At 65.5% G+C, this 13,058-nt stretch overlaps 1 protein-coding gene across 1 annotated transcript in view; it reads right to left on the reverse strand.

Moving 5' to 3' along the window:
* The window catches only part of BOP1 (BOP1 ribosomal biogenesis factor), a gene marked incomplete at its 5' end in the record, with an annotated part of 80,358 nt that overhangs the window by 57,456 nt on the left and 9,844 nt on the right, over window positions 1-13,058 (reverse strand). Inside the window, one exon of the mRNA XM_084280234.1 lies at window positions 1,409-1,519. Coding sequence (XP_084136360.1) covers window positions 1,409-1,519 — 111 coding nt within the window. The remainder of the gene's footprint in view (window positions 1-1,408; window positions 1,520-13,058) is intronic.

Genomic DNA, 13,058 nt, shown 5'->3' on the forward strand with positions numbered 1-13,058 from the left:
GGGTGACATCCCTTCCCTGCGAGGCCAGATCTGGACCCCCCCACCCCCAAGGATGGCAGATCCAGGGGGGATTCCTTCCCACTGGGAAGAGCACCGCGGGTCACCGGCTCGCTTACGGCGGTGAAGTGACCGCGTGATGCCGGCGGCACGGTCACCACAGCGGGAGGACGCAGCCAGCACCCAGCACACCCTCCACACTGTGGAATATTGAAGGGAATGGCCTTTTTGGGGCAAAAAAGGGCTTTTTCTGTCCCTCCTGCACCGGGGGATTCTGGGCACGGAGGCGTCGAGCCCCCGGTGTGGGCGTCGCGGGCGCAGGAAGCCGGAGGGAGCGTTGGGGGTTCCCGGGGGTGGGAGATAACGACAATTGCAGAGGGAGGGCGGGGGGCTGGGAGAGGGGAAGGAGGAGGAACAAAGCGGCTCCGATGGCAACAGGTTCGGCCTCGGCGCTCCCCCCGCTCCCCCCTGCCGGGGCCGGGCCGGGGAGGGGGAGACCTTGGACTGCGGCGTGACCGGGGGGTGGTTTTATCCGTTACCCCAGCGCCTGTCTTCTGGAATCATCTATTTCCCCTCAGCTCTAAATCTCTATTCCAGACCCTGGGATCGCCGGCAGCGCCGGGTCACCGACACCCAACCTCGGAGTGGGGAAGGGTGGCGGGCACCCAATCCTGCCCCCCACGCCGCGCCGGCACCGGGGACGGAGCGGGAACTGGAGCTTCTCTCCCAGCACCCTGAAAACACCGGCGTCCAAGGTGCTGGTGATGCCAAAGAGGCTCCACTGAAGCCAACGGAGCCCGGGGGGGATCCGTGCCAGCCAGGCACCTGCGGAGATGCCGCAGCCCCTCATTCGGAGCGCGGCGCCGGCTCTCACCGCGCTCCGTTAGATCCCAACAGCCCAAAACACCCCACTGACCAGCACCCACCAGGCCTCTCCTCCTCTCCACGGCTTGACCACGGCCCGGTACCCGGCGCGGTGAAGCTGAGCGAGCGCCGGATCCAAACGCCCCCACACAGCCCTTGGCAATCCCTCCGTCCCGACCCCGCGGCTCGATGCCGATCGCCGCCGCCAATCGCATTAATTGATTTAGCAGATGATTAAGAAGGGTAACGAAGCTCAACTGGAACAAACAAGGCATAGGGGGGGGGTTGGGGACCCCACCATGTCCCACACAAGCAGGTCCCAACCTTTCCCAATGCACCAGACCTAGCACGGTTCCCTCAACACCAACACCAGCACCCACGGGCGAGGCGCTGGCACCCACGGGCGAGGCGCTGGCACCCATGGGTGAGGCTCCAGCACCTCTGGCACAGCTGACAGAGCTTCTGTGCCACCCAGCAGCCAGTGCTGGCCGCTGGCCACTGGAGCAGGACGACCATCACCGCGGACAACCGCGGCACCGGGTCCTACCTCCTCATCCGAGCTGTCTTCCTCGTACTCATCCGGAGCCAGCAGACCCCCGCTTCCCTTCGGCAACGCGGCGTCTTCCGGAGCGTGGCTCTTCCTGGGAGCCCCTTTGGCCTGGAAGACACAGAGACACCGGCGTTGGCGTGGTCCTGGCACCCCGGTGGCTACGGCAGGGACCTCAGCTGGGCAACGAGACCCGAAGGTGCCACCGAGGCCGGGATGGTGGCAAACCAAGCGCTTCGTGCTCCAAGCTGGGTGGTGGTTCCGAGGACCAGCTGCTGCCCGACATCCTCGCTCATCAGGTCCCAAATTATCCCCCCTCCACACGGTCCCCCTGTCCCAGCCAGATCCCAGAGCTGTTCCCAGACTCCCTGTGCCTCTTTCCCCTGGCAGCTGGATGGCACCGACACAAGGACCCAGCCAGGGCAGAGGATGCCCGGTGCTGGAACTGCCCAGAGAGGGGGTGGGTGCCCCATCCCTGGGGGTGTTCAAGGCCAGGTTGGATGGGGCCCTGGGCAACCAGCTCCAGGCCTGGAGGTTGGTGTCCCTGCCTGTGGCAGGGGGGTTGGAGCTCTGGGACCCTTGGGGTCCCTCCCAGCCCAGCCCAGGCTGGGATTCTATGACACAGGATCCCGAAGCGCGAGGCCAGGGAGAGAGGGGGAGCAGGGAGAGGCCGGGGGGAGTGGGGAGCGGGGAGAGGCTTTCCCTGTGACATGGCATCCAACAGGTCCCAGCCCAGCCCAGGAAGGGGTGTGGGAGGCCCAGAAGGTGTCAGAACCCACCCAGACTCGCACCCTGGAGAGCACCAGGTGGGAAGGACGGACAGAGGTCCCGAATCCAATGTCCCACCCAACACGGAGCCGGCTCTTAGTCAGATCAGGACACACCTGGGACCTCATCTGGGTTTGAGTCCACAGATGGAGGGGCCACCACCTTGCTGGGTGCTGCTCTGGGGCTCCTGATGCTCATCACAGAACCTTCCCTGCCATGCTTCATCCCCACTGCCTCCCATCCCATCCCATCCCATCCCATCCCATCCCATCCCATCCCATCCCCATCCTCTCCCTATCCCATCCCATCCCATCCCTATCCCAATCCCATCCCCATCCTCTCCCATCCCATCCCTATCCCAATCCCCATCCCCATCCTCTCCCTATCCCAATCCCCATCTCATCCCAATCCCAATCCCCATTCCAATCCCAATTCCAATCCCAATCCCATCCCTGGGCACGGCAGGGGCTCAGCTCCAGGTCCATCCCCTCTGCACCCCCTGACATGGCCGTGGGCAGCAACAGGACGTCCCTTTGTCCCTTCCCATTTGGGATCAGGAGCAGGACTCCAGGTTCTGCATCCCTGCCCTTCCCAAGGTGCCCCCTCAGAGCCTGGCCACCCCTCTGGACACTTCCCAAGCCCTCCCAGACCCAGCAGGACTATCCGGTCCGGCACAGCACAGGGGTGGCACCGCGACGCTATGCCAAGAGCGGGCTCTTCCCAGTGCTCCACGTCAGCCCAGATCCCACCTCCCAATGGGCTGAGACCGGGCAGAGCCCACAACTCATCCCACCTGTGTAACGGGGGTGTGACTGGTGGGGCTCAGCGTACCGGCTACACCGGGAGCTGCTCTGACCCTCAAACACCTTTTGGAAGAGACCTGGCTGGAGAACCAGGCGGGAGCATCACCGTCACCACCACGGTGACCGGGCTCCCGGCACCGCGGCTCTGCCAGGGAGCAACAGCACCGACCTCACTGGCAGGGGGGTGCCAGCAGCTCCCCAACTCCTCATCACCCCCAAACCCTTCCGTACCCAGTTCCTGCCGCGGCGGGACGGCCGCAGCGCCGGATCCACCCCCCTCCTTTCCCCCTCCCCTCCTCGGGCGCGGGAACTCAGACAGCCCCGAGCCCCAGACTGCGCCCACTCCTTGACCTGCCGTGTGGGTGCCGAGCGAGCGCCGGATCCTTCCCTGGAAAAGAGATTCTCTTCCCCCCTCCCTCTCCAGCTCCCCGCTCGCACCGGGGGCAGGGGGAGAAGAGGGGAGGGGAGGAGAGAAGAGGAGAGGGGAGGAAAGGGGGGGAGGAGGGGGGTCCTCCTGCCTAGATGGGGTTTACGGGAGGATTCGGTGGAACTAATGGGAAAAGCAGCCCCAGCCCAACGTCCCTCCTGGGACCAGTAAAGCCGGCGCAGTGTGCGATCCCCCTTCTGCCCCGGGAGCGGGGTGGGACAGGGCCTGGAAACTCTGGGGCCGGCAGGAGGATGGGATTACTGGGAAAACAAAAGGCTCCAGGACAGAGTTTCATCACGCAGGGGGACGGGAGATAAGTTTTTCTCCAGGCTTTTGGCGCTCCGACGCCTTCGGGTTTGAGTTTCCAGCCTCTTCCCGGGGTTTTTCCTCCCTCCCCCCCCCCCCCCCCCCAACTCTGAGCCTGGAGAAGGATCCTGCGCCGCCTGGCTGGGCTGCTGGGGGTACGAGGTGCTGGCGTCCCGGGCCAGGGAGTGGTCTGCAGCCCCCTGGTGACACCCGGATTCACCATCCCGGAGCAACGCAGTGCCTGACCTGGGGGTTACTGGAGTCACTCGGGATCTCTCCCCGATCTCAAACCAGATTCCGGTGCCCCAGGAGCGATGGAGGGTTCAAACCCACCGTGGGATCCGGTGAGGACACGGATCGTGGCCCCAGAGAAGCTCTGCTCCCCGCTCCCTGCTCCAGGGGGTGGTCTGCACCCCCCTGGTGACACCCAGATTCACCATCCCGGAGCAACGCAGTGCCTGACCTGGGGGTTACTGGAGTCACTCGGGATCTCTCCCGGATCTCAAACCAGATTCCGGTGCCCCGGGAACAATGGAGGGTTCAAACCCACAGGGGGATCCGATAGGGACACGGATCGTGGCCCTGGAGAAGCTCCACTCCCCACTCACCGCCCCGGGGGTGGTCTGCAGCCCCCTGGTGACACCCGGATTCACCATCCCAGAGCAAAGCAGCACCTGTCCTGGGGGCTCCCAGCGTCACTCGGGATCTCTCCCAGATCTCAAACCAAATTCTGGTCCCCCGGGAGCGATCGAGGGATCAAACCCACCATGGGATCTGGTGAGGACACCGACTGCTCCCCGCTCGCCGCCCTGGGGTGGTCTGCAGCCCCCTGGTGACACCCGGATTCACCATCCCAGAGCAACGCAGTGCCTGACCTGGGGGTTACTGGAGTCACTCGGGATCTCTCCCGGATCTCAAACCAGATTCCGGTGCCCCAGGAACAATGGAGGGTTCAAACCCACAGGGGGATCCGATAGGGACACGGATCGTGGCCCCGGAGAAGCTCCGCTCCCCACTCACCACCCCGGGGGTGGTCTGCACCCCCCAGTGACACCCAAATTCACCATCCCAGAGCAAAGCTGCGCCCGTCCCACAGGCTCACGGGGTCACTCGGGATCTCTCCTGGATCTCAAACCAGATTCCAGTGCCCCGGGAGCGATCGAGGGTTCAAACCCACTGGGATCCAGTGAGGACACGGATCGTGGCCCCAGAGAAGCTCTGCTCCCCGCTTGCTGCTCCAGGGGGGTGGTCTGCACGCCCCCGGTGACACCCGGCTTCACCGTCCTGGAGCAACACAGCGCCTGTCCTGAGGGCTCCCGGGGTCACTCGGGATCTCTCCCAGATCTCAAACCACATTCCAGTGCCCCAGGAACGATGGAGGGTTCAAACCCACCGGGGGATCTGATAAGGACACGGATTGTGGCCCCGGAGAAGCTCTGCTTCCCACTCACTGCCCTCGGGGTGGTCTGCACCCCCTGGTGACACCCGGCTTCCCTGTCTGCACCATCCCAGAGCAACACAGCGCCTGTCCTGGGGGCTCCCGGGGTCACTCAGGATCTCTCCCAGATCTCAAACCAAAATCTGGTCCCCCGGGAGCGATCGAGGGATCAAACCCACCATGGGATCTGGTGAGGACATCGACTGCTCCCCACTCACCGCCCTGGGGGTGGTCTGCAGCCCCCTGGTGACACCCGGATTCACCATCCCAGAGCAACACAGCGCCTGTCCTGGGGGCTCCCGGGGTCACTCAGGATCTCTCCCAGATCTCAAACCAGATTCCAGTGCCCCAGGAACAATGGAGGGTTCAAACCCACCGTGGGATCCAGTGAGGACACGGATCGTGGCCCCGGAGAAGCTCCACTCCCCACTCACCACCCCGGGGGTGGTCTGCACCCCCCTGGTGACACCCGGATTCACCATCCCAGAGCAACACAGCGCCTGTCCTGGGGGCTCCCGGGGTCACTCGGGATCTCTCCTGGATCTCAAACCAGATTCCGGTGCCCTGGGAGCGATCGAGGGTTCAAACCCACCATGGGATCCGGTGAGGACACGGATCGTGGCCCCGGAGAAGCTCTGCTCCCCACTCACCACCCCGGGGGTGGTCTGCAGCCCCCTGGTGACACCCGGATTCACCATCCCAGAGCAACACAGCGCCTGTCCTGGGGGCTCCCGGGGTCACTCGGGATCTCTCCCGGATCTCAAACCAGATTCCAGTGCCCCAGGAACAATGGAGGGTTTAAACCCACCGTGGGATCCAGTGAGGACACGGATCGTGGCCCCGGAGAAGCTCCACTCCCCACTCACCACCCCGGGGGTGGTCTGCACCCCCCCAGTGACACCCGGATTCACCATCCCAGAGCAACACAGCGCCTGTCCTGGGGGCTCCCGGGGTCACTCGGGATCTCTCCCAGATCTCAAACCACATTCCAGTGCCCTGGGAGCCATGGAGGGTTCAAACCCAGCGTGGGATCCAGTGAGGACACCGATTGCTCCGCGCTCACCGCCCCGGCAGCCCCAGCGTGGAGCCCGGTTCCACCAGAGGGCGGCAAGTGATGCCGAAACCCCCTGAAACCACCCCAAAAGAGCCGCCCTGCTCACACCACCCCCCACCCCGCGCTGCTGCCACCGGGACCTGGGGACCGGGACTGCCTGAGTCCTGCCCGGCAGCCCCAGACCTCAGAGGGGAGCTGGGCGGTGCCGAGCGGCACCGGCGGCCACACCAAGTGTCACCGATGGCTGTGCCACCACACCAAGTGTCACTGATGGCTGTGCCAAGCATCACTGACAGTCACACCGAGTGTCACCAACAGCCACACCAAGCAGCACCCATGGCCACGCTGAGTGTCACCAACAGCCACGCCAAGCAGCACCCATGGCCACGCTGAGTGTCACCAACAGCCACGCCGAGTGTCACCAACAGCCACGCCAAGCAGCACCCATGGCCATGCTGAGTGTCACCAATGGTCACACCAAACATCACCCATGGCCACACTGAGTGTCACCAACAGCCACGCCGAGTGTCACCAACAGCCACGCCAAGCAGCACCCATGGCCACGCTGAGTGTCACCAACAGCCGCACCAAGCAGCACCCGTGGCCACGCTGAGTGTCACCAACAGCCACGCCAAGCAGCACCCGTGGCCACGCTGAGTGTCACCAACAGCCGCGCCAAGCAGCACCCGTGGCCACGCTGAGTGTCACCAACAGCTGCGCCAAGCAGCACCCGTGGCCACGCCGAGTGTCACCAACAGCCACGCTGAGTGTCACCAACAGCCACGCTGAGTGTCACCAACAGCCACACCAAACATCACCCATGGCCATGCTGAGTGTCACCAACAGCCACGCCAAGCAGCACCCATGGGCATGCTGAGTGTCACCAACAGCCACGCCAAACAGCACCCGTGGCCACGCCGAGTGTCACCAACGGTCACACCAAGCAGCACCCATGGCCACGCTGAGTGTCACCAACGGTCACACCAAGCAGCACCCGAGGCCACGCCGAGTGTCACCAACAGCCACGCCAAGCAGCACCCGTGGTCACACCGAGTGTCACCAACAGCCACACCAAGCAGCACCCGTGGCCACACCGAGTGTCACCAACAGCCACACCAAGCAGCACCCGTGGCCACGCTGAGTGTCACCAACAGCCACACCAAGCAGCACCCGTGGCCACGCTGAGTGTCACCAACAGCCACGCCAAGCATCACCCGTGGCCACGCTGAGTGTCACCAACAGCCACGCCAAGCAGCACCCATGGCCACGCTGAGTGTCACCAACAGCCACGCCAAGCAGCACCCATGGCCACGCTGAGTGTCACCAACAGCCACACCAAGCAGCACCCACGGCCACGCTGAGTGTCACCAACAGCCGTGCCAAACATCACCCACGGCCACGCTGAGTGTCACCAACAGCCGTGCCAAACATCACCCATGGCCACGCTGAGTGTCACCAACAGCCGTGCCAAACATCACCCATGGCCATGCTGAGTGTCACCAACAGCCACGCCAAACATCACCCGTGGCCACGCTGAGTGTCACCAACAGCCGCGCCAAACACCACCTGTGGCCACGCTGAGTGTCACCAACAGTCACACCAAGCAGCACCCGTGGCCACGCTGAGTGTCACCAACAGCCACGCCAAGCAGCACCTGTGGCCACGCTGAGTGTCACCAACAGCCACACCAAACATCACCTGTGGCCACGCTGAGTGTCACCAACAGCCACGCCAAGCAGCACCCGTGGCCACGCTGAGTGTCACCAACAGCCGCGCCAAGCAGCACCCGTGGCCACGCCGAGTGTCACCAACAGCCACACCAAGCAGCACCCATGGCCACGCTGAGTGTCACCAACAGCCGCGCCAAGCAGTACCCATGGCCACACCGAGTGTCACCAACAGCCACACCAAGCAGCACCCGTGGCCACGCTGAGTGTCACCAACAGCCACACCAAGCAGCACCCATGGCCACGCTGAGTGTCACCAACAGCCACACCAAGCAGCACCCATGGCCATGCCGAGTGTCACCAACAGCCACACCAAGCAGCACCCATGGCCACGCTGAGTGTCACCAACAGCCACACCAAGCAGCACCCATGGCCACGCTGAGTGTCACCAACAGCCGCGCCAAGCATCACCCATGGCCACGCTGAGTGTCACCAACAGCCGCGCCAAGCAGCACCCGTGGCCATGCTGAGTGTCACCAATGGTCACACCAAGCAGCACCCATGGCCATGCTGAGTGTCACCAACAGCCACGCCAAACATCACCCGTGGCCATGCTGAGTGTCACCAACAGCCGTGTCAAGCAGCACCCATGGCCACACCGTGTGTCACCAACAGCCACGTGGAGCATCACCAACGGCTGTGCCGAGTGTCACCAACGGCTGTGCCAAGCAGCACCAATGGCCACGCTGAGTGTCACCGATGGCCATGCTGGGAGCACTGGAGCCTCACTGGGAGCACTGACATCACACTGGAAGCACCAGAGCCACACTGGGAGCACTGGTGCTGGCCCTGGATGCACTGACACTGCACTGGGAGCACTGACACTGCACTGGGAGCACTGACACCGCACTGGGAGCACCAGTGCCAGCCCTGGGAGCACTGGCACCATGCTGGGAGCACTGGAGCCACACTGAGAACACCGACGCTGGCCCTGGAAGCACTGACACCGGGCCGGGAGCACCAGAGCTGGGCTGGGAGCACCGGAGCCAGCCCTGGGAGCACTGACACCGCACTGGGAGCATTGGTGCTGGCCCTGGAAGCACTGACACTGGGCTGGGAGCACTGGAGCTGTGCTGGGAGCACTGAAGACAGCCCTGGGAGCACTGACACCGCACTGGGATCACTGGTGCCAGCCCTGGGAACACTGGCACCATGCTGGGAGATCCGACGCTGGCCCTGGAAGCACTGACACCGCACTGGGAGCACCGGAGCCACACTGGGAGTGCTGACCCTGGCCCTGGAAGCACTGACACCGGGCTGGGAGCACTGGAGCCAGTCCTGGGAGCACTGACACCACACTGGGAGCACTGGTGCCAGTCCTGGGAGCACTGACACCGCACTGGGAGCACTGGTGCCAGTCCTGGGAGCACTGACACCGCACTGGGAGCACTGGTGCCAGCCCTGGAAGCACCAATACCACACTGGAAGCACTGGAGCCGTACTGGGAACGCCAACACCGGGCTGGGAGCACCAGTACCAGTCCCGGGCCTTCCTACTGCCCGTCCACCCACCCCCACGTTTCTCTCCAGGGAGAAGAGGAGGAACAGACCCAGCAGGAGGGAGCACGGACAGACGGACACGGGACCCAGAGGGAGCACGGACAGACGGACACGGGGCCCAGCAGGAGGGAGCACGGACAGACGGACACGGGACCCAGCAGGAGGGAGCATGGACAGACGGACACGGGACCCAGAGGGAGGCACCATGGACAGACGGACACGGGACCCAGTGGGAAGGAGCACGGACAGACGGACATGGGACCCAGCAGGAGGGAGGATGGACAGACGGACACGGGACCCAGGAGGGAGCACGGACAGACGGACACAGGACCCAGAGGGAGGGAGCACGGACAGACGGACACGGGACCCAGCGGGAGGGAGCACGGACAGACGGACACGGGGCCCAGCAGGAGGGAGCACGGACAGACAGACACGGGACCCAGAGGGAGGGAGCACGGACAGACAGACACGGGACCCAGAGGGAGGGAGCACGGACAGACAGTCACGGGACCCAGCCGGAGGGAGGGAGCACGGACAGACGGACACGGGACCCAGAGGGAGGGAGCACGGACAGACGGACACGGGACCCAGCAGGAGGGAGCACGGACAGACTGACACGGGACCCAGAGGGAGGGAGCACGGACAGACGGACACGGGACCCAGCAGGAGGGAGCACGGACAGACGGACACGGGACCCAGCAGGAGGGAGCACGGACAGACGGACACGGGACCCAGAGGGAGGGAGCACGGACAGACGGACACGGGACTCAGAGGGAGGGAGCACGGACAGACGGACACGGGACCCAGCAGGAGGGAGGGAGCACAGACAGACGGACACGGGACCCAGAAGGAGGGAGCACAGACAGACGGACACAGGACCCAGCAGGTGGGAGCACGGACAGACGGACACGGGACCCAGCAGGAGGGAGCACGGACAGACGGACACGGGACCCAGCAGGAGGGAGCACGGACAGACGGACACGGGACCCAGCGGGAGGGAGCACGGACAGACGGACACGGGACCCAGCAGTAGGGAGCACGGACAGACGGACACGGGACCCAGCAGTAGGGAGCACGGACAGACGGACACGGGACCCAGCAGGAGGGAGCACGGACAGACGGACACGGGACCCAGCGGGAGGGAGCACGGACAGACGGACACGGGACCCAGCAGGAGGGAGCACGGACAGACGGACACGGGACCCAGCAGGAGGGAGCACGGACAGACGGACACGGGACCCAGCAGGAGGGAGCACGGACAGACGGACACGGGACCCAGAAGGAGGGAGAACGGACAGACGGACACGGGACCCAGCAGGAGGGAGCACGGACAGACGGACACGGGACCCAGAGAGAGGGAGCACGGACAGACGGACACGGGACCCAGCAGGAGGGAGCACGGACAGACGGACACGGGACCCAGAAGGAGGGAGCACGGACAGACGGACACGGGACCCAGCGGGAGGGAGCACGGACAGACGGACACGGGACCCAGCGGGAGGGAGCACGGACAGACAGACACGGGACCCAGCAGGTGGGAGCACGGACAGACGGACACGGGACCCAGCAGGTGGGAGCACGGACAGACGGACACGGGACCCAGAAGGAGGGAGCACGGACAGACGGACACGGGACCCAGAGACAGGGAGCACGGACAGACGGACACGGGACCCAGAGACAGGGAGCACGGACAGACGGACACGGGACCCAGCAGGAGGCACCACGGACAGACGGACACGGGACCCAGAGGGAGGGAGCACGGACAGACGGACACGGGACCCAGCGGGAGGGAGCACGGACAGACGGACACGGGACCTAGAGAGAGGGAGCACGGACAGACGGACACGGGACCCAGCAGGAGGGAGCACGGACAGACGGACACGGGACCCAGAGAGAGGGAGCACGGACAGACGGACACGGGACCCAGAGAGAGGGAGCACGGACAGACGGACACGGGACCCAGCAGGAGGGAGCACGGACAGACGGACACGGGACCCAGAGGGAGGCACCACGGACAGACGGACACGGGACCCAGAGGGAGGCACCACGGACAGACGGACACGGGACCTAGAGGGAGGGAGCACGGACAGACGGACACGGGACCCAGCAGGAGGGACCACGGACAGACGGACACGGGACCCAGAGGGAGGGAGCACGGACAGACGGACACGGGACCCAGAGGGAGGGAGCACGGACAGACGGACACGGGACCCAGCGGGAGGGAGCACGGACAGACGGACACGGGACCCAGAAGGAGGGAGCACGGACAGACGGACACGGGACCCAGCAGGAGGGACCACGGACAGACGGACACGGGACCCAGAGGGAGGGAGCACGGACAGACGGACACGGGACCCAGCGGGAGGCACCACGGACAGACGGACACGGGACCCAGAGGGAGGGAGCACGGACAGACGGACAGGGGACCCAGCAGGAGGGAGGGAGCACGGACAGACGGACACGGGACCCAGCAGGAGGCACCACGGACAGACGGACACGGGACCCAGCAGGAAGGAGCACGGACAGACGGACACGGGACCCAGCAGGAGGGAGCACGGACAGACGGACACGGGACCCAGAAGGAGGGAGCACGGACAGACGGACAAAGGACCCAGCAGGAGGCACCACGGACAGACGGACACGGGACCCAGAGGGAGGGAGCACAGACAGACGGACACGGGACCCAGCAGGAGGGAGCACGGACAGACGGACACGGGATCCAGCGGGAGGGAGGACGGACAGACGGACACGGGACCCAGCAGGAAGGAGCACGGACAGACGGACACGGGGCCCAGAGGGAGGGAGCACGGACAGACGGACACGGGACCCAGCGGGAGGGAGCACGGACAGACGGACACGGGACCCAGAGGGAGGGAGCACGGACAGACGGACACGGGACCCAGCAGGAGGGAGCACGGACAGACGGACATGGGACCCAGCAGGAGGGAGGGAGCACGGACAGACGGACACGGGACCCAGCAGGAGGCACCACGGACAGACGGACACGGGACCCAGAGACAGGGAGCACGGACAGACGGACAAAGGACCCAGCAGGAAGGAGCACGGACAGACGGACACGGGACCCAGCGGGAGGGAGCACGGACAGACGGACACGGGGCCCAGCAGGAGGGAGCACGGACAGACGGACACGGGACCCAGAGGGAGGGAGCACGGACAGACGGACACGGGACCCAGCGGGAGGGAGCACGGACAGACAGACACGGGACCCAGCAGGAGGCACCATGGACAGACGGACACGGGACCCAGAGGGAGGGAGCACGGACAGACGGACACAGGACCCAGCAGGAGGGAGCACGGACAGACGGACACGGGACTCAGAGGGAGGGAGCACGGACAGACGGACACGGGACCCAGCGGGAGGGAGCACGGACAGACGGACACGGGACCCAGCGGGAGGCACCACGGACAGACGGACACAGGACCCAGCAGGTGGGAGCACGGACAGACGGACACGGGACACAGCAGGAGGGAGCACGGACAGACGGACACGGGACCCAGCAGGAGGGAGCACGGACAGACGGACACGGGACCCAGAGGGAGGGAGCACAGACAGACGGACACGGGACCCAGCAGGAGGCACCACGGACAGACGGACACGGGACCCAGC

Source organism: Gallinula chloropus (genome assembly GCF_964237585.1).
Source record: "Gallinula chloropus genome assembly, chromosome: 2".
NCBI lineage: Eukaryota > Metazoa > Chordata > Aves > Gruiformes > Rallidae > Gallinula > Gallinula chloropus.